This window comes from Lagopus muta, chromosome 10, assembly GCF_023343835.1.
Source record: "Lagopus muta isolate bLagMut1 chromosome 10, bLagMut1 primary, whole genome shotgun sequence".
NCBI classification, from domain to species: Eukaryota; Metazoa; Chordata; class Aves; order Galliformes; family Phasianidae; genus Lagopus; species Lagopus muta.
The window spans coordinates 5,955,428-5,981,303 of NC_064442.1; the positions used below are offsets into that span (position 1 = coordinate 5,955,428).

At 46.2% G+C, this 25,876-nt stretch overlaps 1 protein-coding gene across 2 annotated transcripts in view; it reads right to left on the reverse strand.

The window, feature by feature from the left end:
• The window catches only part of SLCO3A1 (solute carrier organic anion transporter family member 3A1), a 113,099-nt gene that overhangs the window by 21,589 nt on the left and 65,634 nt on the right, over positions 1-25,876 (reverse strand). For both annotated transcript variants that reach the window (XM_048955746.1, XM_048955748.1), the window contains exons 3-4: positions 5,581-5,679; positions 2,368-2,631 (exon numbers count right to left, since the gene is read on the reverse strand). In XM_048955746.1, the coding sequence (XP_048811703.1) occupies positions 2,368-2,631; positions 5,581-5,679 (363 nt within the window). The remainder of the gene's footprint in view (positions 1-2,367; positions 2,632-5,580; positions 5,680-25,876) is intronic.

The window sequence follows — 25,876 nt, forward strand, 5'->3', positions numbered from 1 at the left end:
CCTGTTGGGAGCACATCTTCAGGTGACACTGCCCTACTTCCCTCCTGCCATGGCCACTCACTTGCAGCAGTCACTGCAAGGCTTGAAAAAAAATAAAAAAATAAAAAATCAGAACCATTTAATAGCCAAAAAGGATTCTCAGCTCAGCCTCCAAGGGTGCACTGCTGCTACAGCCCATTCACACAAAGCCCAGAGTATAAACTCTCCTTTCCACACAATGCACAAGAGATGGACAACCACACACCTCCATGCAGCCATGGACTGATGCCCAGCACACACCTGTTCAGGATGGAGCTGCAGAGACAACACTTACAGAACAGCTGCTGGAGTTACTGACCACACAAACCCTGATGAACGCTTCCACCCACAACCCCATGTACATCTTCTGTTCTTCAGCTTCTCAAACACATACAAATTCCAAGCCCACGACAGGCCAGGAGACAACTATATGCATACATATATATTTTTAGCCTCCGTATGCAATTATCACTCCTTTTCATCCCAGGAAAAACAATAAACAGGTCTGACCTTCCCCAGAGGAAACTTTACACAATCAGCAAACGGATCAAGGATATGAGGCTCTGTCACAGAGGAATGCATATATATTTTTCAGCTGCTGGCAAAACAATATATGTTTATACACAACAAGATTGAAGCCTCCACCTTCAGCACTCCGCATCAGAGATGGTGAGGTTAGTCCTCCCTTGCCATCCATGTCTGCTCACCTTCAAGAGGGCACTTGGGCAAATGTGACTCCTGGCCACGTTCTGACTCAGACAAAAGTGCCAATGGACTTGAAAGAAGATGCCAGCTACCAACACCATGTCGGCTGTGACAGCCTCAAAGGCATAACAAAAAAGGTCGTTCCCTGTCTTATTTGATGTGATGTAAATTGTACTTCAAAGTCCATCTACAAAGAGACTTCTGGAACTCACTGATCCAAATGGACTTTACCCGCAGTGACAAGAGTAACGTGGAAGAGTGTGGTGCCTCCTGATGTAACCAATACTTTAAAGCATATGGATGTGGAATTTTAATTTCCGTACTTCAATGAGCAGTAGCTGCTGTGGCACCCATCTCTGCGGCCTCTCTGTGTGCAAGTCAGCTTGCTCTGCATCATCCACAGGCAGAACTGCCACCCCTCCATGCAGCAAGGACATGCCACATTCTTTTATTCCTCTGTATGAAAACCTGCAAAAATTTCTAGCCCGTGCCAAAATGCAGCAGCCAGAAACAGATGCTCCAATGAGTTCACAACAAAAGCCACAGAATCACCCAGCTGGATGTACCACGGAAAACACCCATTTCCCAAACCTGAGAAAATCCTCGCAGCGAGGACAGGAAGATAAAAGCAATCATTCCACTGACACATTTTCAAACAATCTATCTTTTTACCTTTCCTTCTGTTTGAATTTTCTCATCAAGTCAATATTTCACATCTTTGACCTTCCCTTAATGAACAACCACATCAACTATTCAAGGCATTTTTTTTTATATCTGAGCAAATATTTTTTTCCCAAAGCCTTTTTTTCTTTCCCACACGCACCTCATTCAACTCCCAATTATGGCAGCTGCACAGGGAATAAGTGATTTTGCCCTCGGTTATCAAAACGTGATAGACAATAACAAGACCTGCTCTGCCACAGTGACAGAGAGTGGGAAGAAGCCACCAGTGCTACAGAACTGGTAGTTCTTCATCCTCTCAGATGAAGGATTTTCTGTTGCGGTGTATTGAACAGGGATATGTGCCCATACTCCTGCACAATGCAGGATCTTTAGCTGACCTTAATTAGAACCAGCTTCATCGACATCACTAAAAGACGTGATATGGGATTTTCTATTCTCATCTGCTACAAGCCATTTTCTGCCTTGCTGCTTTGTTGCTATTCTAGGCTGGTATCTCTCTCTTCCCCATTCTTAAGGGCTATGCTGTGTCCTGCTATGCTGTGGGGCTGCAATGGCCCTGCTGTCTCCCCAGTTCTGGGAGTTCCCCATCTCTTCTGTCTGCCTTTGCTGGCTCTCTGTTTTGGGAGGCAGAGGGAAGCAGGACTGCAGACTGGAGAGAAGCTCACAAACTGCTGCAGTGACTGTGTTCCCCTTCGTTATTATCAACTCCACAGGACTATCACGGATTTCTGAAGCTTTGTATTTTAAGAAAAATCTTTCAAGTGGAACAAAGTCTGTCTTTAAAATGAGGACAATACCAGAGATAATTAGAAGCTAGGGACTGACATCTCAGTATAAGAGGCTCGTATTTTTTTCCTCGGTAAAGGTAGATAGCCCAAATCAGAGCCCAATTATAAATCCAACCAGCTGGTAGCCTGCTGCTGCCTCTCACAGAAAACGTGAGCAGAGCCAGTGCATCACCTCGTAGCTGCTGGAAGCAGGTTGTGCTGCTCTCTGCGTCCAACGCGTGCCGCAGGACCCCGTTGCTCGGCTTGGGCCTCTCGTAGTCCCTGTCAGGAAGCATGGCCTGCTCGCTCTCCCCAGCGTGCTCAGGCCTCGGGGGCAAGGACTGCGGGAAGCCAAACATGGGCAGGGACGAGAAGAAGAGTAAGGCACCACAGAGGAGGAAGCCTCCCCACCATGCACCGATCCAGCGAGGGTCATCTGGGGTGATGTCCAGCTTACCTGCAAGGGAAAACAGAAGTCAGTTGTTTGGTGGGATGAAGGAAACACAATGGAGTTAGGGATCCTATAGCCTGGGGGTCTGTTGGCCCCATGGAGCATCCTGCACCCATCCCATGCGAGCTGCCAGCACATGCAGATCTCCCCCTGCAAGAGGTCTTTAGTACAAGCAGCCTTGTCTATCTTGGTGGCACCTCCAGTTTCTGCAAAATAGTCAGAGCTTCTCTGCAGCTCTTTGGCTCTGCCAACACTAGGATGCTGCTGTGTATCAAGTGTCCCCTTTGATGGCACTGAGGTTTTGGGTCTCACTGGCCCAGAGTGTTAAACAGATAAAAAACCCTCAGTGCCCTCCCTGAAAGCTGCTGGCTGGCTATGGAGATGGCTGATGGAGGAGCGTACAAGAGATGCACCCTGCAACACAATGCATACTGACATGGGCTCCATGGTGTGAAACTTGTGCTCACTTATAACCTGCAACTGCATGAAGACTGGGAAATGCCAAAACGAAAAGTAAACACATATAGCTGACATGCAAAGACCTGCATGGAATAGAACCAGCACAGACAAGGATGCTGCATCTCCATCCTGGCTCATTCAGGTCAGCACTTGGCTTTGAATTCACTGGCCTGTGTCCTTTTGGACACTTGGGCAGTACGAGCAGCTGTAATAATGTGGAGCATCCTAAATATTGGGAAACATTTACAAGATGTAAAAAATGTTGGAAAAGAGACCCATTCACTGTAGCAGCTGGGCCTGGAAATGTAGAGATAGCATCAACAAAGGAAGAAAAGCAGAGTAAAAGGCAAGGGTATCATGTTGGCTGCCATTCAGCAAAGATAAGGAAAAGAGAGAGCACCAGTGTCAATTTATGGGAATTAAAATAAGCAACAGGAGAGCAAATGCTGTATTCTCAACAGCAACCCCACTACCACGGCCACTAAGCACTGGTGGAGGGTGACCTGTGCTGGGAGCTGGCTCCCCAGGAGACCGGGCTCCATGGGGCTGCAATAACAAGCTGCTCTGTTCACCGTGTCTGTCTGGGCACGGCTACTGACATATCTGTCTCAAGTGAGGCAATCAAGTTGTCTCTCGAGCAGAGACAGAAGGAAACTCTTTTTTTCCTTAGGGAAAATAACGTGCAGCACTCAAATACATATAAAGTTTGAAAAATAGTCTTTTGGAGGGATTGAATTTTTCTGCTGTTATTTCCTCCTGCCTGAAAGCACATCTTTCTAGGCTCCTGGGAACACAGCCACAAGAAGAGCCAACATAAACAAAGGTCTTCCTCACATCCCCTTCCTGTACAGGTGCTGTATGAAGGGTTGTGCCACAGGGTGTCCTGGCACCCCACACCTTCGGTCCAAAATGGGAAGCAGGACAGGTTGGCATTCTGGAGTTTGGTCTCCAGCTGTAATGTAGAGTCTCCTTGCCATTCAAAAACAAGCTGAGGCCACGTGTGTCCCAACCTTTGCATGATGATGATGGCCATGGCCAAAGCCAGCTGGACCTGCAGCTGGAAAGTGCTATCCCCTATCTACAACCTGCTGAGCCACAGCTCCTCCAGCATTAATGCTACCACCACCCTCCTCCACAGCTCCTGAATTATCTGGGGCTCTCTGAGCTCTGAACATGGAGCAATGATCCTATGTAAAAACAATCAGATTTAATTCATTTTTCACCTGTGCCAGCACCCTGCCTGGATAGAACCAACTACAGATACCCAAAAAGTGCACAAGAATAAAGCCAACACGTTCCTGATGCTATTCTTTGTTATTCTTGCAATTTGTGGTTTGGGGACGTTATAAACCATGTATAGCGTCTTTTTCATTTCTCTTTCTATAACCTCATCCAGTTGTTTCTGAACTCATTTGTAAACTTTTCATGCCCTGTGGTGAGGAGTTCCACAGCTTAATCTAATGGAAGAAGGAGCACCTTCCTCTGCACGTCCATATTTTGAACTGAATTATGCTCTAATGGCCAAATGTGGAACAACATTCAAGCAAGCACCTCTGCCTAGAGGACCATCTGAGTGTTTCGTATATCTTTACAAGGAATGGAAACAGGCCATCTGGTGCTTGACCAAAGCACAGCTAAAAGTCTTGGCTACCAAAAAAAGACTTCTTTCCTGCATGTGTGATATTACTTAGACTTCTCTAGCTGCCATACACAGACAAGACTAAGAAAGGGGTTCTGACCCTTGCAAGGATGAACTCCATCCAACTGCATCCTGTGAAGATGTTTTAGCAACCTTATAAAAGTGGAGCACACCCTCAAAGGTGACAACGTGAAGCATTAGGTTTGCAGTCCGCAGGGCTCGGGAAGCAGTGGAGAAAAGCCTGTAACACATTGCCCTCTAATGGCAAAGAGGCGCAGTGCAGCTAGCTATAAAAATTTGCTGGCTCTTTCAAAATTTGCAAACGACTTGATTTAAGCCAACATGGAGTCAAGGTGAACAATAATTAGCACTAATTTTGGCAGACATCTACAATGCTGTGGGACTGACCTGCCCACAGGGTCATTTGCAGGTGGCACTGGGCATGGTACGGGTGTGCTTCCATCTGAGAGCCCGGCTGATACTCCCAGGTCCTGGGGATGGCAGCTCTACAGATTTCATGCCATGCTTTGGACACAGCTGCCCTAACATTACTACATCCGTGCTACCCAGTGCTTGAACACAGTGATGTTTTCAGGCATGCTCTTAGAGCTGAAAACTCATCTCACAGTAGAAAGGAATAAATTTCAGCCGCTACAAACCTGTTGTTTATGGGGTCAGAGTTGAAAAGTTTGGGATCTTGGTCAAAAAAAAAGCAAGAAGCCTCTAAAAGTGATATCCATGCATGCAAGGGACTCTCAAGAAGGAATGAGAAGCAGCTCATACTTGCAAGCATCAGTGTTTATGACATGCTGACACATTAAAACATTTGATTTTAAACAAAATTCAGTTTTCCTTACTTGTGTCGATGAACACAGCATCCACATAGATTTTGGTACAGAAGGAGCCCAAGATAAATCCACAGGCTGGTCCAAATACCAGCATTGTAAACAGGATCCCTACAAGGAAAGAGAAAAAAGAAAATCAGTACTTGGCTCATGTTGTTCTGGTCTTCTGCAAGGTGGGATGGTCTTACTGGGGTACCAAATAGACAGGTATGTCTGTGTATCAAATGCTTCAGAGAAAAGGCACCCAAACTGCTTTTCATTTCTCCATAGACTTTCAGGAAAAAAACAGAGGATCAGCTGTGACAATGCTGAAGGATTTCTATTAGCTGGAAAGACTGCATGGATTTATACTGTGTTGGTTGGATCTTATTGGCCAGCACGAGGTACCCACAGGGAAATCTTTACCTTTGCCACCTCCAGCTAAATTCCTTGTAGATATGGATATTCACAGAATTTAGGATCAGCATGCCTATGAAATACTGAACTGTCACAGACTGCTAGGTGAAGTCCCTTTGGGCAGGTAGGAGCATTCACTCAAATCTGAGAAACCCTTCTCCCCATCATATATCGATATTTGCCACGTAACAAACACTCCCCAAGACATACAGCTATTCAGAGCTCTTGTGAAGGCTTACTGCTCCTGCAGAGCTTTTGTGAGCCAATTACTTGCTTCAATACAATATTTAGAGCATTTATTCTCATTCCCATTTTGGCCCTGGAACAGGAAGGCTACAGGCACATTGCCAACTCCCAATTATCCAGGGCAGAAAGGCAGGGGACACAAGGATAATCCAGAGAAAGAAGCAGTAGAGATAACACACAGCATCTGTAAATTAGACAACAGAAACATATTTAGCACCTTCGCATGGGATGCAGAAACAACACAAAGTCCCTAAGGGACCTCGTAAGTGGATTTCTGAAGAAATCACAGGGAATTCTGAACAGTGTGGAGTGAAACCTGCTTGTTTGCTTTGGGTTGAGCAGTGAGGAGAGCGGCTCTGGGAGTGCAGGGATGTTCCATGAAGAAGCCTGATCACATCAGACTGCTTTACCTCTCCAGCAAGGATACAATCCACGCCTCCCTCCAACCTCCCTGTGGGTGCTGCCCAGCATCTTGGTGTGTGCATAAGGCACATAACACCGATAACTCAGCCCTCAAGTTCCTTAACAGGAAACCTTTAATTTAACTCTGTGCAGTTCTCAGAAGCTGGAGAAATGAGCAGAGCTACAAAACATTCCCAGGAGATCACCAATCCACTGCAATGCAAACCACACCTGCTGCTGACAGCTCAGCCAAGCAGAATAAGATGGTGTGGTCAAAAAATAACTCCATTTTTACTATGCAGAGCGATGCTCCATCCCTGGAGACCTTCAAGGCCATATCGGATGGGGCTCTGGGCAACCAGATTTACTGGCTGGCAACCTTGCCCATATTTTTTTTTGGTCACTAGGTGGCATTAGTGTCTATCATTGAATCAAGGGCTGGGTGATGGTACAGATCACCCCAGCTCCCCAGGCCACCCACTCTGTTACTGGGAGTCGAAGAATTTTGTTTTAACAGATATAATCTGGCAGAGAAATGGCCATGTCTATTAGTCTGGCAAGCAAAGATTAGGTGTTTCTTCAATAACTGTGCATTAATTATGAATTTATGTGTAATTACTGTCAAGCACGTGTGGGCATGTTGGATGCAGTGTACACCATAGAGATGGGATCAGGCAGGCATGACTGGTTCTCCAAAGGCAGCAGATATACGTTTTCTCTTTTTTAAAACTTATTAATTGTGGCTGGATGGCTTTCTGTAAGTGTTCAACAGCTTCAGAGACCTGGGGGCACAGTGACATTGCTGTTTGGTGCAGGCAGAACAAGAGGGACCAATTCTAATACTTGTCAGAACCACCACTGCAGGTGGTGGTGGTGAAGCAGTGTCACATACAAGCAAGAACACAGAACCAAGTGCGTGGAACCAAGGGCAAGATAAGGAACAGAGAAAAAAATCCTGCACACCAGCGCTTTATACACTCTGAAATGTCCTCACTAGAGGGCAATGTGGGATAGAGCACGCACCGAACAGGGAAATTGCTAAGATCCTACAGTAAGATTATCAATTCTACATTTTGGTCTTAAAATCAAGAAGAAGAGACTTTCCTCGTGCTCCTTTTGCCGCCCTCTTTCAAGACTCCACCAAAATCCTTTGGTTGCAGTAAAAGTGTTTTACAACTTATGCCACAAATTGAACAGTTCTTGAAAGAAACCAAGGCCTGGACTGTCACAATAGATAGAGCCTAGAGAGAGCTGGACCGTGCTCCAGGCTCAGCAGAGCACAGCACTGGCACAAGAGTTGGGCTGTTGGGCAATCTGTATAAGATATCAGTACTTAAACACGTGCGTGGAGTTCAGTGCTCAGAAGGAAATGACACAAATTAGAATTTGCTGAAGACATCCTTCCACTTCTGAGAAATGCTGCATGACTGCTCATCACCACCACTATTAGGACAATACTTCCCACACCATCCACCTGGCCATGCAACCACAAAGACAACACTTAGTACAGAAGATTTAGTAAAGTCCTTTCTCCCAGTCCAGGATAAAGATGTGATAAAATCGTGGATGGCTTAACACCCCTTGCTAGGTTGTTTCCCATTTTTCCCTCTAACTTTTAGATCAGCCTGACTTGATACAGGTGTATGCCACAGAGCAAAAGGGCACCAATGCCAGGAGCAAGCAGACCCAGGGTCTAAACCCGGCTCCATCACAGGCTCTTGCAAAACTCCTCATTAAAAGCAACAAAAGTGGCAATCAATACAGGTACTCCAGCCTCTCCCCTTTCACTCTTAGCTTAAATTTAGCTTCTACCATTCACAGCCTTGCATTTGGTAACTCCCATCCTCCCCAAGAGAAGGAAAGGAAAACCAAGCTGGAACTGTCAGCTCTAATTCCGTTCTGCAAACAAACACCTCCTGCTCTGCAGGGCAGGCTGACCCTCTTCAGAAGGGCCTTTGCTTCGTCCTACACCCAGTGTTTCAAAGAGAAGTGGGGCACGTTCTCAAAACAGCAAGGCCTATGCAGACCAACAGGAAGTAGGATGAGAAAGGTTTCTCCTTCGTGCATTTTGATGTTTTTGTTTTTAATTATATATATATATATATATATATATATATATAACATTCTCTCTCTACACATATATAACATATATATATAACATTCTTTCCAAATTATGGGAGTAATCATTTTCAGCTTTCCTGCTCTATCCCTCTTTCCCTGCTCTGTTCGGGCTGGACTGAGAAATCCGAATTATTTTCCTTCCATCTTTTCAAATGGAACAATCTGCCAAACCCTACTTGGTTCTGTCAACTAACAGACATTTTCCAGGGGCTGGGGAAAGGATAGGAACAGAGGGGAGTATTTGATCTGACATTCTGTGACGGCATTTTATCACTAATAAGGCCCAGGACTACTAATGCAGTTTTCCATTAGAGCAAAGAGAGAGAACAGCAGCAGGTACCATGTATCAGTGGAGTGACTGTGCTCAGTCAGTCATGCAAAGCACACAGGAAAAGTTACCAAGAGAGGGATAAAGGATGTCAATATTACAGTATTAAAGAGCTGTCCCTTGGTTGATCATAGAATGGCTTAGGTTGGAGGAGAACACCTAGTTCCAGCCCCCTGCTACAGACAGGGATGCCAACCACTAGGTCAGGCTGCCCAAGGCCCCATCCAGCCTGGTCTTGAATGTAGTTTCTTATTGAGTCCAGGTTATTTTATTTTCTTATATGAAATCCTGAAGCAAAAGTCAGGATTCTGGGTATGGTTTTGCTTTATAAAGGAGCTCAGGTGCTAAATGCACGGGATTTAGTGCACCGTGACAGAGATGTGGGAAGTGGAGCAATAAGAAAGTGAGAACACCTTGTTGGCTGTCCTCTTGTCCTCTCTCTCATTCCTTTTTAGCATGAATATGAAATACTACCATTATCTGCCACCTACCTTGCTTAGTAAAAGATGATGTACTCATGTCCAGGAGCAGTACACATATTTCTGACTTAGTCCACACAACACTTAGATACCAGCTAAGGTTTGATTCAAGAACATATCTGAATCAAATTTGTTGGTTTCAAACAAACTGATGCAGACACAGAGGCGAGATGCTGAACGAAGATTTCATTTCCTGTCCTTCTCTGTTTTGCCATCAGATTGGTCCAAACATTAAAGTGGCCAGCCAGGAGACACTGCCAATTCCAGGATACACACCAGCATGGTCTCCTCTGGTTGATCCATAATTCCAGCAGAGCCTGGATGCCTGAAGCATCTTCACTGCTCTGGACCATCAGCAGTCAACTACACAGTATCTCAAGCCCTCCCGCTGGTACAGATGATCCCATTCCATTTAATCATGGAGGTGTGGCTCATCCCTGCTGGGCTTACATCACATTAAGCCAGGCAGAAGCCTTGGCATCTCCGTGATACAAGGTTGCAGGAGGTTGTGCACTGTGCTATGGAGCAGCTCACTCTCAGGAAAGCTTATGGGCTCTGCCTGCTACCCCAGGAATGAGGTTTTGAGGGAAGCCCATAAATAAAAACTTCAAAGTGGGATATTTGACTCAAAAATCACATTGGTGCGAGGGTGTGCGAAACAAGATCCATGTGGAAGATGTGGGAACCTCCCTCCAAAGGTGGCATCACCATCGCATCACGTAACCGCATCCCTGTGGGGGAATAGGCAGCGAAATGCGATCTCTGTTGAGGGTGACAGTGACCAGATGGTTTGGTGACAGCCACAGAGTGCACATATGTGGTGCACAGAGGGCAGAACACACACGTGAGCTGTCATGACCCCACGGGGTGTCACTGGGGACAAGGGACATGTCATGCTGCGGGTGGTGGCCCCAGCCAGATGCTGCTGCCTCCTGCCTGCTGTGGGAGCGAGTTCTTTCTAAAGCACCAAGGGAGTAGTTTTGCAGAGCAAGAGATAATCTCAAAACCCTGCTTGTCCCACATTTCCCGTTGCAGGGCAGGCCCCTGAGAAGGGATTACTGGAACACAGCTCGTGTGCCAGTCTTAAAGGGACACGGCAGCCCCGAGGACGGCAGGCAGCTGGACAAGCTGCAAATGTTGTATACTCCTGAACAATCAGGGCTCCACAGGAAGACTTTTGCACTGTGGGCCGAGCTTAACAATTTCAGAAGGCTTCCTTTGATTTTTATTAGCTGATGTAACCTCCAGATGCACGGCGTGGGGATGGGGATGGCCACGTCCTACTCAGATGGCACTTTCCTATGGCAAAACCCTCTTGTAGTCAGCGTGGTGTGTGGATGCCTGCAGTCCTGCAGAGCCCAGCAACACCATCAGCCCCCAACCCACCCCTCCCAGGAGACACTTTTCCTCATTCACCCTGAAAATACATCATTTTCTCATCCACTGCCATCTCTCTCTTCCTTATCTCGCTTTTCCACTGGCACTGCTGGAGCTCTGATAGGAAACATGGCCAGGTGGTGCTGCACCAACGGTGTGTTCTGATTTGTTCTGCTGCCTCAGTGCAGCCACTGAAGCGAAGGGAACGTCAAAACAATCCTGGCAGATGTTTCAGAGTGCCTGCAGCTGTCGATTAATGAGGAACAACTTTGGATAATTCACTTTAATGTTTAGTCTCTGCTCTGATGGGGATCAAAGTGGCTCCAGCCTTGTACTGGTATTAGATAAGAACGAGAAGGGGAGGTTGAGTAACTGCAATCTGTACAGAGGCACACAAACTGTTTATTAGTTTTGCCCCCATCTCAACACTGGTAGCCCCCTGCCAGATGTGGGCTCTACTTCGAGGCTGCCCAGTGATGCCTGCAATGGGGATGGATGTAAGCAGCAAGTTGTGGGTGCCCAATCCCTGGAGGTGCCCAAGGGAGGGTTGGATGGGGTTTGGGCAGCTTGAGTTGGTGGGGACAACCAGCCCATGGCAGGGCGTTGGTGTTGGGTGGACTTTAAAGTCCCTTCCAACCTGAGGCCCTCCATGATTCTACGAAGCAATTTGTTCTGGCCTGTGTATAGCACTCAGGTGTTAATCACTAAAGAGGTTGCTAGGATGGAAAGGACACTGGACTGAAGGTACATTACACGGCAGTTTCTCCCCAGCCTACCAGCATCCCCTTCAATATTTATTTCCATCATAAGTCAGGATTTCTCCAAGGAGAAGCCTCCTGACTTTGAGATGAAATCTCATTCCTTAAACAGACCTTTTGCTCCACGAACTCCCTTGCATTTTCAATTATTGCCAAGCATTACGTTTGTTTTATCAGCAAATCCCTGTCCCCAGCACTATCAAGGCTATGTTTGAGAGGATCAATGCTTTACCAACCGCTGACAGCCCCGGGGGATCCCGAGGCACACACACAACATTTGCAGAACAGTACAAAGAGTGCCTGGACTTTTGCAATAAGAGCACAAGCTCAGCACCCAGCCCTGAATGCTCCATAACGACTTGGAGCACTTCTGGCAGCTCCAAACACACCCATTTGCTGGCTTCTGCCCTTCATTCTGATAAGCACAGAAATAATGAAAAGCCAAGCTAACCAGCAAAAATCCAGCCCAGATCCCTATTTGTCCTGGCCTCTGGGTCACTGGTTTGCCCAGCTGTCGAAATAGGATCACGAACGAGACTGCAAAGGAGCAAATTGCCCTATGACAAAACCTCCCCAAACCTCAAATTTGCATTTGCTAACGCAATAGAAAGCAAAATAGTCACTCTGTGAGCTCTGAAAAGAAAACTATAGGGACACTCCCACTACAAAGCCCTAGCATTGCTATGGTCCCTACCAGCTGGCACTGGGAGCTCACTATTCCCCACTTCTGAGCATCCCAACACACTCCCAGGCAGTTGAGGGACTGCTTGCTGCATTTCCTTCCTCACTGATGGGAAGCCAAAGAAGAAATTTGCTTATGCTAATCAATCCCTGGCACGATGCATAGCAGACACTAATCCACTAGCCATCTCCATCAGTCTCTGCATATTTAACTAAAGCAGTGAACACTCATGGAGGATTATGTACGCAGTGATATTGTTGTAGCAGTGTTTTCCTACCTAAGCTGCAATCATTCAGACACCCTGTCTCCTAATATTGACATACAGAGTGCACACAAGGAACCTGCAGAATTGCCTGGGTCCATGCAAACATTCTGGACAGAACTGCCTCCAAAACTACATCTGCTGCATGGGATTTAATAGACCTGCCTGCTCCATACAATGCTGTCTTAATTACCCTCTGTCAAAACGCTCACGGTCACGGCAGTTATTTATAAATCACCATTTTTGAAGGAATAAACACTGCCTGATACTCATAGGTATGTACAACCAATTCACGGGTAGCTTGGACATGCAATTACAGGAGGTTTGGGTCCATTTTCCATCACTTTCTGCCAGAAACAAATCCCTGTCCACTCAGGTGTATCCCTGGGTTAGTATTCCTGCTCTCACAGAGCAAAAAAAACCAACAGTGCTAAACTCTCTTTAGCATCTCTGAAATGCAAGGACAAGCCACTCGCTCCACCTACCCTGCTGGCTCACCTTCTTGTCCCTGAAATGTTCTTGTCACCACGTCTTCAGCAGGAGCCAGCTCAGTTTGAGAAGCAGGTGCATGACTGTGTCTAACTATAGCACACAAACCCAACGCAGCACCCATCCCACCAGCTCTGGATCCCACAAATCACACGTACTGTGCAAACACACCAGCGACAGCTCTGCGCTTGAACAAGAGTTTTCCGCACTTCAAGTAAATTCCTCTGTGCTAATTACCTTGGGAAGCAGCCACCAAATAAGATTCCGAAAGAGAAGTCTGCTTAGATGCCAAGTACACTTCGCAGGGTTTCAGTCACATGCCTTCAAGCTCTGTTCGTCTCCTTCCAGCCGTTAAACACCAACACCTGTTTCACCAAATCTGCAGTGCTGCTTCAGCTAAAGAAGGGCAGACTTCCTTGTGTTAATTCACAGGAACTGTGCCAACAGTAGGTCAGAATGGAAACACACTTCCAGGGCACATTTCCCTCCCTACAAGGCCGTAATCCTCTGAATCTGATGATTGATTTCTCATTTAACACCAAATGGGTTTGATCCAATGGAGAAGCATAAGAATACATCACACAATGGAATAATGGGAGGTGGTGGAGTCACCATCCCTGGAGGCGTCCAAGAACCGTGGGGATGTGGCTCTGAGGGATGTGGTTAATGGGCATGGTGGGGTGGGTTTGGCTACATGATCTTAGTGGCCTTTTCCAACCATAATGATTTGGTGATTCCCATTTCAATCTGTCTAATCCACCTCTCCGCACAACACATTAAATGGGGACAAGGGCTCCTGTGGCTCTTGGAGGTTTTATCTCCATCACTTGAATTCCATGAAAGCCTCTTTATTTCCTTATGCACTATAATATATTAGGAAAAAAACAACATCATATGACTGAGAATACAATGAGCTATTCACACACAGAGGGCAAATTTCTGAGGCTAGAAATTGTGGCATCTGTCATTTAGGAGGTTGGCACAACACCTCCTTACTTTTTTATTTATTTTTTGAAAGCTGCACACAGAGTTCCTCACAGATAGAACATGCTGGTTTGAGGAGGAGGCTGCCAACACTGCCTCCCTCCCATTTTAACCTTAGTCTTTGGGGTATCCCTTCCCATCCCACATATCTTATATGAGGAAACAACATGTCACATCACTAACTGACGCTCTGTGTCAATAGAGACAGCTTACTGCTTTCACAAACAACCATGCAGTAAGGAAGAGAAGTTCAGCTCTGTTCCTCGCTGTTGGAAAGGCTTTTCCTTGCAACATCCCCCACTCCTCCTGCTCAGATAAGCTGCATGACCCATAGGCAAGTGGGTATGCATAGGCAAGCCCTAAATTATTGCAGCGAGAAACAGCCTGGGAATCACCTAAATGCAAAGCAAGTTGCTGGGAATGCAGGGCTGATAACACTTATCAGTACTGACCATTTAAGAAAGGGCCGTGCTTTTCACTGCAGAATAGATTTAATCTATTCTAGCAATGGTTGAGCCATCAAGAAGGGAAGGAAATTAAAAACAAAACTTCTGTTGTTCTGCTTCCTTGTATTGCAAACAACAGCAGAAAAAGTATTTGCTCTTGACAATAGTCATTCTTTGCACTGACCTAAACCTTGCCGAAGCTTGTGGGAACACTTCCACTGACCTCAGCAGGCTTTGGGTCACCCATCTCCTTCCCTTGAGGTGACCCATCTGCAGTGTGCAATGTACAGTCCTAGCTCCAGAGGCACTTGTTGCACATCAATCTTACTGCTCAACAGGCTTTGTGCACCCTTCTCAACAAGAAGAGTTTGGGAAGACTGAAACATGTACTATTTGTTATCATTAGGTGCATCATTTGGAAGTTTAATGGGCTGTGTCTGAAGCACAGGAAATGCAGCCCGAAGCCCAAAGCCAGGCATGGGCTCATGAGGGCATCTTACAGAGATGCTCAGAAATAAACAGGAGGAGGATGCTGGGACAGCAGCGCTCCCACAGAGCATGGAAGAGCAGAAAATGGGATGCCCTGGTCAGACAGGCTCCTTCAGATACCCCCATTACCCCACATGGCGAAGAACAAGGGATGCCAGATGCCAGTCTGTAATGGGGGATGGGGAGCTGGCTGCATGCAGGATAATCCCCCAGTCTAAGATTACTTTCAGTATAATTTCTGGCACTCTCTAGCAGCTCAGTTGCACCACGAGCACAAACCCGAGTGGCTGGAGCCAGAGAACTGTGTTGCTGATGGAGTGCACCACTCAGCACCTCATCCCCAGCACTCCATCAGCACAGCAAATCCGTCTCTCCAGTTCCCAAAACTACAGGTCACACAGACATTTTGTTGAGGCTTCTTACAAAGACAGAACTTCAAAGCTCTCCTGTGCCTCTTTCATACAAATATTTTCCTTTGTGACACATAGGACCCTGTCCCTGATGACTGCCTTTCTCCCTAGGGCACAGAACAGCTGCTGCTATCATTGTGGGCTTGTCTCCCTTAATTAAGCATCCACAACAACAGCACAAAGATGAAAACAAAGCCCTTTGAATGAAGCCTAGGATGAAGATCCCGCACAATGGCAGTAAGAGGAACAATTCCCTCCTACAGACAACCTTTTAAACTGGGAGATAAATCAAAAGCACCTGAAATATCCCATTTAATGCACCAGAATGACTCTGTTCCAGGTGTTCAATGGGACGGAGCCTTGGCCTGGGGAAGTTATTCTAGTGAAGGCTTCATGCTTTCAAGAAGGTGGAGTTTTTCTTTCTTTTGAAATTAATTGTAGAATCACAAAGGTTGGAAGAGACCACCAAGATCATCTGAAGCCCTCTAATTGCCTTTAAGCTGTCTTCTTTGCAAGCAATTCTTCTTCTTGGTAGACAACCAAGTCATTGCAAATATCTCTGAGCAGAAGTCATGCTTCCTGCCCAGCTCCAAGATGGCTTTGTGAATTCTTGGCGTCTCTTCTTTTGCTGACTGCTTCCAGCACGTAGTTCCTGTAAGAAATTCATCCCTAGAGACTACTGCACAGGTAAGCACTCAGATGACGAAATTTTCAGACAACCAAACTGTTCTGACTGGACCTGAGCTGGTTAAGAGGATTACAACTCGTTACCACCCACCTGATGCAAGCCTTGCCAGCAAACTGCCACTGTTGGCACTTCCAAGCCCAGTCCCACAAAGCACTCCAAGAAACCCATACCGTTAATGAAATCCAGCTGAAAGAATTGCCACAGGGAAGGATCCTGCCGCTCTGTGCCGCTGCCACGCATCCCAGCTGCTGTGGCTTTGGATGGTAATCCACTTCTACTATTTTTGGCAGAGTTGGTGGTATTCTTAAGGGCAGTAATTACATTTTCCAGGGCAGGCTTTCTGCCAGGGCTCAAAATGATGACCAACAGGGCCCTTTTAACCACCTGCTATGATTCCAGCCTTAGTTATTAGAGTCCTGCTGAAAACCACTGTAATGCAACCAGAAAGGGTGGTTCTTGCAAGACTGACTCCAGGGAGAGGTAGGTTTGAAAGGAGAATAGAAAGTGCTTTCAACAACAAAGCAATCAAAAATAAGAGGCTTTCTATAGTGGTATTGCCTTCATGAATACCCAAGAAGCACCAATTTCTTCCCCATTGTTCCCACATCAACTGGCAATGTGCACCTTTCATATTACATGAGCAAACCCAAAGCCACCATATAGACAACAATAAAACTTGTAAAAAGCTGTACTCTTGTAACCTGCCAAATATCAGCCCTCCCTTTCCTTTCTTAGCATGCACTAACTGGCTTTGGGCAATGAGGCAGTCTTGAATGCACTGAGTTTTTGCACACTGGCTAATACATTACTGATAGAGAGTAAGGATCTTAAAACATGAAGTCCTAGAGCCCTTGCTTATGACTCTGTGACCATGGAAAGCAGTGGTAGCTCTGTGGCCAAAGTCTCTGCAGCAGCAGGCTGGCCACAAGCCCTGCCTGTATTTATAGCTATTACAGATGCTCATTATGTAGCATCATGGAAAGATCTCAAAGCGCTGTCAGGAGTTCATCTGTGGGTTGATAGGATGCAGCAAGCTTGCCTTGGCAGGAGAACAGGTCTTTTAGTCCAGTGGAGACCTCTCATTTCCTCTGCCTTTGAACTTCTACCCTCTAATTTCTACCATCTCCAGCTCCCAAAAAAGAAATGGCAGTTTGTGACACTGCTAACACCAGGCAGGGGCAAAGCCTTATACAAGGACAAATCAGGCTCTTTCTTGGTTCAGTAAGAGGCTCCCTGTTACTGCATATCACACACATCAAGTATTTTCTTCATTAAACAAGCTAGAAAAAAGAGAAAACATAGGATTGAAGCACCCAGGAATGTGACCAAGGGTATTCTCAAGGTTTTAGGGATGCTTGATCTCAATTCTACACCATTTTACAGCACTGTTATTAGGAAATGCCCAGTCAATACACACACTGACTCTACATTAGGTCCTTTACAATCTTGGATAGATCCCTCCTCATAGTTCTCACAGTCACCCACTGAACTATGTCCTTCTCCTTTTAATACTCATCACATCTTAATTTTATCTTCAGTCATCAAGCACAGGCAAGAGTCTTGGGCTTGGCACACGTCACAAGCAGAGAGGACACAACACCTGGCACCTTCACAGAGCTGCAAGGCCCTACGTGAGTAATCACAATTACACTCAACATGAATGTCCGTTCTCTACAGCCAACAAATTTTAAAGGAAATACGACCGACAACATTGCTGAGCTGCAGAGCAGCTAATCCCAGCACACATCCTGCTGAAGGACCATCCAAATGGCAGATTTCTCTGTGGATGTGGTCACCAGGAAGATTTGTCCACCTCCCTGCCCTCTCTTGCATTCCTTCACGATCGCATGATGGCTCACAGCTTCCTTTGGAATAGATCTCTGTAAAGCTACCCGCAGGATCCCGATCCAAATCAATGTGATATTCTGCCATATGTCACTGAATCCAGATACAACATATGAAATTCACAAGCTTAGTTTTGTGGTAAACCATTGCCAACGAAATGGCCATCTCAGGGGAACACTCTGCCTTTGCTTTCACTCTGTTCTTTTATCACATGCCAGAAGGTTTTTGTTATTAAACCTACCAGTATGTTTAGAAGGATCCAGAGCAGACAGTGCTCAGTATTTATGGCATATTTCTGCCTTGCAAAGCAGGCATGCGTCTGCCAGAAACTTCCATTCTGCCTTTCCCACCGTAACCTGAACCATGGGGAGGGGATGGGACATGGTTTTCACATTATCCTGTTTACATTCCTTTCCACAATGGAGCTGCAAGTCTAAAAGCATTTCCCTCCATATTAATTCCCCTCACTGCCATTTTTCCTTTACACAGTTAAATGTACAATTTAACCCGGTTTGGAGATTAACACTTATGAACAGATTCATAGAATAACTGAGGCTGGAAAGAGCACTGAGATCATTAAGTCTAAACATCAACTCATGCCCATGGCCACTGGTGTCCGGCCACGGGCTGTCAGGAAAAGAACCCTTGGCTTCAAAGAGCTGAGTTCCTCTATGGGAAATTTGGAAGAACAGCTCGATAAAAATAAGAGTTTTCCATTCCTGTGGAAATACTTCCCTTAGTCCTACGTCGAGACAAGTCACCGAGCCTTGCGAATTCTTTGCCAAAAGTAACATTCCCCAAATGCTTCACTGATATTACTGGATCGTTATGCGCCGAGAGAAAAATAGCTACCGAGAGATTGTTTCATCTCTTCTGAGATTAAGAAGCTTCTTCCCCCATTCAAATGATATAATGTTGAAAATATTCTGTTGAAAAACGTGGACCCGTTTGATGCAAACCTGCAGAACACCCACTTGAATGAATTGGCCTCACAGAAAACTGCCACAGTGAACAAGGCGCAGAAAAGCCCAAGATTTTCTGATCCAGGAGCGACCTTTATGATCATCCTCAAAGCTGCAGGCTGTAGGAAAAAGCTCTAATCCTTTCATCATTGCGTTTTGACAAGATTGTGCATGAGACTGTAGCCAGGCATGCGGCTGAAGGAAATTACCTGGGACTGAAATCATAGACTGTGTGCATCTGCAGCGCGCTAATTGAAGGCTTCAGGCAAATTATTATACCTTCCCACTCAGGAAAGGGAAAAGTTTTCTCTCCCCGTAAATGACCGTTAACTGCATAGTAATAATAGGAGATGGTAACCATTCGGGATGATAACTGAAGTGTGTGCCATGAAGGATAGTTCAGCAATCTATAATTTTCAGAGACCAAACGTATTAGCGTCCATACAGTTTGTCATTACAGGAAAGCATATAACTGCTCAGCAGCATTATGGCAGAGCTGTGTTAGGTCACAGCACTTCATCACCATGCTCAGAGCAGGACTGCTTTTCCCAGCTTTACTTTGGGACATGTATAATTTCACTATGCAAAACTGAGCATTTATAGGAGCAGTGAACCCGTAAACAAGTTGAGAAAAAAAGATAGGATGATATGATGTTGTATCTGAAAACTGCTACTGCTTTAAACAGCAGATGCATGCAGAAATGTGATGCTGACAAGAAATGTGCTGTGACTGTCCCACTGCAATGGCCAGCAGCAAACAAAGCCCCCGTCCCCAATCCATTGCTTTGTGCCACCTCCCCGGCATACTGTGCAGAGCAGCAAAGTGCTTGTGGTCCTGTCACAGCGAGACAAGATGATGTGCAGAAAAATAGGTCATCTCTTAGTGCACAGAGGCAGACCTTTCCCCAAACCTTCCCAGCTCTTTCATTAATATGTGCATGTGAAATAATTCTGAGCTTGCACAGAAGTGCCAGTGAGAGAGAGGAAGGTCTGAAGGTGCTTGAAAAGGAGTGTGATGAGAGACACCCAGCACACAAAGGATGTTACACCTCCAGATCTCCTTCCCCCTCCCCTGACCCCGAAGTCGGGCAGCACACGGTGACAGCATGTCCCCTTGTAGGGACAGGCATGCTTTCATCCTGCTGCTCTCATGACTTTCCTCCTGGGCAGTGACAAGATCTAAAAAGCCCTTCAGACCAATCAACTCCACCTCCTCATCTCCTTAATGTTTTCATCCCAGAGCTTTCAGAAAAAAAATTCCCAATAAGGGCTGTCACCAAGCTCTCAGAGGAAGGTGTTCTGCCAAGAAACTAATGGCTCTGGGCAGTTTGTAAGTGGAAAAACAGAAAAGATATATTTTGGGGCTGTAGGCCCTGATTCATCCCCACAGTGAAGCTGCCACACAAGGTACAAGCCTTACGCTCCGATGTTCTCTCTCCTTACATTTTTAGTCAGAAGGGACCTTTAAAGGTCACCCAGTCCAACCTCCCCAAATCTCCTTCCACATAGGAATGTGCTGTGGCAGCCTGGGCTGGCCAGCCAGCTCCCCAGAGGTGCATCACCATCATATATATATATAAAATATATAAAGGAGCCAAATGAAAAGCTGCAGCAGCAGCAGTCAGAAAAGTGGCATTTGTTGCACACTAAAGACGAACCACTTTCACTAGCAAACGCTTCCTTCCCAACCCAGAGTTCTCAGGCACATCTACATAAGAGGCTTGAGGGAGCTTAGCTTTCCAGGATGTGTGTCATGCCAGAGCCAAATCACAGCACCGTGATGTCACAGCCACAGCAGCTCAACTCCAAGACTTGGGTTTTTTTGCACCAAAATAGCAGTTAAGCCTGAACAGAAAGTTCTGAAATATTCATAATGATAGCATAAGAGGTAACACTTAATCCTCATTACTCACTGCTGGTATTTAGGCAGCACGCTGTCTGGCTACTGAATAATCCCAAGGGAAAAGCGGGAGAATTAATACACGTGAACAAGGGGCTGTCATCTCAGGGAAGTTACTCCGTGCTCCAACTGCCCTGCACAATCTCTGTGGGCTGAGAGAATACAAATTGCTCCTTCTGATTGTCATTATCAGAAGAAGTAGAGGTGACACGAATAGAGCAGGGAAAAGGCAGTATTGTATACAGTTTCCAGCCTCCTGGAGCTGTATTTAGTGGCTGTGCCTCAAGGAACACAACAAGCAGAGACCTATTTCTGCTGCTCACAGCCACCTGGCCCTTTTGGTTTAGGGGTGGTCAGATGAGCAGCTCTGCCTGTTGGGATCAGAGGTCAGCATCTCCTCAAGGCCAGTGGGAGGAATGAACCACAGCTGGCACACAGGGGGCTGGAAAAGGTCACTCAGTTTAGCAGTAACACTCAGTTTGGGGACTGCACCTTTCACGGTCCCTGATCTCAAAGGATTTAGCAAAAACTGCCTAACACTGCCTTCCTTCCTTTGAGAAGGAGCTTAGGTCAGTTGACCTGACCTGCTTTCTCACTGCTGGGGAACAGCAGAGGAGAGCATCCGCCTGTTGAGCAGCGGTGGGAATTGAGGGACAGCCTCAAGGTCCCACAAGGTTCTGCAAGTCACTTCCATTAGTGACAGGGGTACAAGCTGGGGGCATTGGCACCACAGGCAGGGCTGTGCCAATGCTTGGACAACAGCACATTCTGCATGCAGCCTGTAAAGAGCCACAACACCCAGCTGAAAAGCCAAATACACTCTAGAAGCAAAACCTTACTTTTAGCTTGTGAGACTCCTGCATGCATCGGGCAAGCTGAAAAGCAGCTCCACTATCTGACACATCACAGAGTAATCTGTCTTAAAATGAGAGGTGTTGCAGGTCAGCACTCAGATATCCCCAGATGACTCTGCAATGCTTACAGATGTGGCAGAGCAGTGACAGCCCTCCACAAGGTAGCGGAGGCAAAAGAAAGGAGATTTGCTGATCAACATGCAGTGTCCCTGCTGCATCCTGCCCTGTGCGGGTGGAAGAGGGCAGGATTCCCACCTCTGACATCCAAAGGTGAGCACAGAGCCTGCTGCATGCTAACAGCTCCTCTGTGCCTTGCCCAGCAAGTGGGCAGCAAAGCTCATTGCAGACAGCCAACAGCAGTCACCGCTGCCACCTTCAAAATTGCCATTTGCATCTGATTAATTAATGCTGCCTGGGTACAGGCTCTACTGGTAATTAGGCTAAGGGGGAATTTCAGAAAGCAACACTGACAAGTGCTACAAAGCACTGCAGAAGGGGCTGAACGTGGCTGTCTCTCCCCTCCAGAAACAGTGAAAACAAACAAACAAGTTAAGTATAGACCTGAACAAAACTGGGACTGGTACATTTTTAAACAGATCTCATTTGGTTAATTTCAAATAAATGCTATGCAGTTTAATTTCCAGGGCTATAGGCAAGAATAATACAGCCCTGCTGTGTTGTCTTCATCTGTCTTCTAATAAACTGATTAGAGCCCAACATATTAAAGCCCTGTGCACCATTATCTATTATTCAGATCCCTAAAAGATGTTAATTAACCCGCGTGTTCTGAGAAGCTCCATTGTAGCACACACAATAAGGAACCACATGGCACAGTCGGAGCACGTGTTGCTTACTCGTTTTGACTTAATTACATGGGCACGACGCCAAGGTGGTTCTGGAGGAAAACTGTATTATTGCAGAGACAATGTCCAGATACTCACATCCAGGCTCATATTTCACGAGGGAAAAAAAGTCACCTTTCTCTGTTCTGACAAGATATAAATTGCTGGCACACTCCCAACTAGGTAAGGTCAGGGAAACAAACTATGTTTGGGTTCATAAAGCAGCACTCAGAGAGCTCATTCTGCCATCTTGCCACGCAGGATGCTCTGAAAAACAAATGTTGTTTAGGCTGAACTGGAAAATATGAGCTGAAGTAATTCTAGAAGCAGGTGAGTAAGCTTTTAGCACAGCTTGTAGTCCCTCAGCCATTGAGAAAGAAAAAACCTCCCTGGCATCTCCTGCAGCCATGGCTCATGCATGCCCAGGGCAGGTGAAGGCTTTACAGAGTGTATGTTGCACAGCTCTCCCCTAAGAGCCATGAAATAAAACCCACTGGTGGCTCACAGCTTGGACCAGGACAGCACACTTCTGGAGGCAACCTGCCACCCTGCTCCATCTCCAGAGCCCAGGTTTAAAACGTGAAGTCAAGCAGAGCAGCCAACATCTCCTAAAGCCTGAGCACTCAAATGGTCTCTTAAGCACGCAGCAAGCACAGAGGTGCATCAGTGCAGACTGAGGGGTTTCTGAATGGTCAATGGGCGGCCTCTCAGCACAGGGGCTCTGGTTCACACGATGGGCACCTGCACTGTAGAACTGTGCTGAGCATCCTTGTACTGCATGGGTTAAACTAAGCGGGATCAGTTACCTGCCAAGCTGAAATGATGAATATTAACTGGCATTAATTGCTTACAGGTGTGAACTCTGATTTAGGGCCAGACCAACTCTTACAGAGGATAAGCAAATATCACCCCTACAACAGATCTAACAGGATGAAAGCCAGCACTTGGCACGTTATCCTATCTCTCCTATTTTGCAGACCTCTCCATTTTTCTTTTTTTTTTTCAAGCAGATTTTCAAAAGTAAAGGAAAAAACAACAACAGCAACAACAAAGCATGCTTTTTCTCTAAGACCTTCAAGTTGATGCTGCAAGAGGAGCACAGCAGTCCCTGAAAGGATCTGCCACTCCAGCAGGGCTGCACATGAAGCCATGTGGCAGGGCTTTGCTGCGAGCGCACCGTGCTCTTTTTTAAAGGGGTCACAAAATGCTGCTGACAGCAAAAGAGCTCACACCACGCTGCTGAGCCCAGCACCTGCTTGGTGCTTGTTGCTAAGGGCAAGCATTTGCTCTGGGACAGGGCCTGCCTCAGTCCCACAGTGCTCCCCACACGTTCTGCTCCTCTGCCATAAATCTGAGCCAGCTCCATAAACCTGTTAACAAACTTCTGGTGGTGGGAGTTACACAGAGACAACGTGTGCAACATGTGCTCTGGAGATGGATGACCTTCTTGTTCATCTCCTAGCACTTAAAGCAGTATGAGTACTCCTAGATCTGCCAAGCACGCAGTTTGGTCAGCATAACCAACAGCTTTTGGGGCACAGTGCTTTGTGGGTTATGCTTTATGGCCGTACAAGACCTCTGTGACGGCTTTCAGATGTCGACAATGTCAGGTTTTGGTACTTAAACACAGCAGGACAATTTGTTCTGTTCTCAGAAAGAAGAAATTTGAAGACATGACAATATTTTTCTTAGAATTTAACGTTAAATAAGTAATTTGAAAGGGATACTTGACTCAAGCTCTTAAGCCTGCATCTACCGGGGGCACCCAGTACAGGGACAAATTACCCTATGTGCATGCATTGAAGTTCTCTCATCTCTTCCATCACAAAGATACTTTGAGGTTCCTTCCCATTTACAACTTCCTGAATCACAGTTGTCATTACTCTCCCAGCTCCTTCTTCCCCTAAAAGAGAGGGACTGTGGGTTTTGACCGCTGATCAGGTTAGATATTAGGAAAACTTTCTTCTCTGGAAGAGTGGTGCTGCAGTGGCACAGGCTGCACAGGGAGGTGGTGGAGTCACCATCCCTGGAGCTAAAGAACCGTGGGGACGTGGCACTGAGGGATGTGGTCAGTGGGCATGGTGGGGGTGGGCTGGGGTTGGACTGCTACTACTTGGTGATCTTAGCGCTCTTCTCCAACCTTAATCATTCTGTGACTTTATGACCACCTCTGTCTGGTTTATTTGTTTCTTGCTGTTTGTTTCTAAAACAGAAAATAAAGGAAAAAAGACAGAGCAGCTTGGTAGTCACTGAAACGTCCACTCAGCAACAAAGAACTCACCCTGGGAAGCTTCTGTAGAATTGCAAGTCTCCTGATGGGAAGGGAACCTCCAGCTGGGCACCAAGCAGCCCTGGGATTTCATTACACCTTAAGGTCAACCCTTCTGCACTTCCACCTGGCAAATCCTACTGCTGACAGCAGCAGTATTCTTTTTTTATGATCCACCACTATCAATGCAGACGCCATTAATATGTCTGGGCGTATCAGCAGAAGTAATAGCGTGGTGTTAATTGAATGGCTCAGCATTCATCTCATCACACATTAACACTGCTGAAAGTTACATAACGCCGTTCCCAGGGAATATTTTACTGGATACCATAAAGCATCTCCAGAAAAAAAAAAGAAAAAAGCAAAGACAAAGCAAATCAGAAGATCGGGAGGCTGAAAGCTCCGAGCAGCTTCTCCTCTTTCAGGGGGCTGTTATTTAATCAGTTTTTATTTCCTTTATTTATCATGTGGAAGCAACTGTGTCGTTTCAGTTGCTGTAGCTTAAAATGTAATAAAATATGGCTGTGACACAACAATACCTGGATCCCCCAGCCAAAGCCTGCATTTCGGTGTCAGGATGAACAAATATTCATCATCTGATGCAGCCACTGCTGCCTTTGTGAACTGAGCATATATTTCAGTGCTCACTGCCACATCTCTCCTGAAGGCGTGTATTAAGAAGAGCCTGTGAGTTACTGAACTGTAAGGCTTGCAAGCCAGAAATTCAACCCCAGATGCAGGTTCATAATGCTTTTGGAGAGCATTTAAATCAATGAGCAGAGCCTTAAATCATAGGACAAGAACACCCAACACACACCATTATACAACAAATCTTTTTAAGAGGAGAAGGCTGATAGAGCTTCGCTCCTGGCATCATTATTTGCAGTGTTTTGTAACCAAGGAGGTTAGGTTCCTACTCACAGATTAGGTTAGCAGACATCAACAGAAAGCAGCTGGGACAGAAAAAGCCTTCCTTAAGTTTCATCTTTGGGTGTGAGCATCACAATGCTGTCATTAAGGAGAACAACAGCTGTGTGCAGTGACACAGAGGACCTCATCCTGTGCTGCTGTGGCTGAGC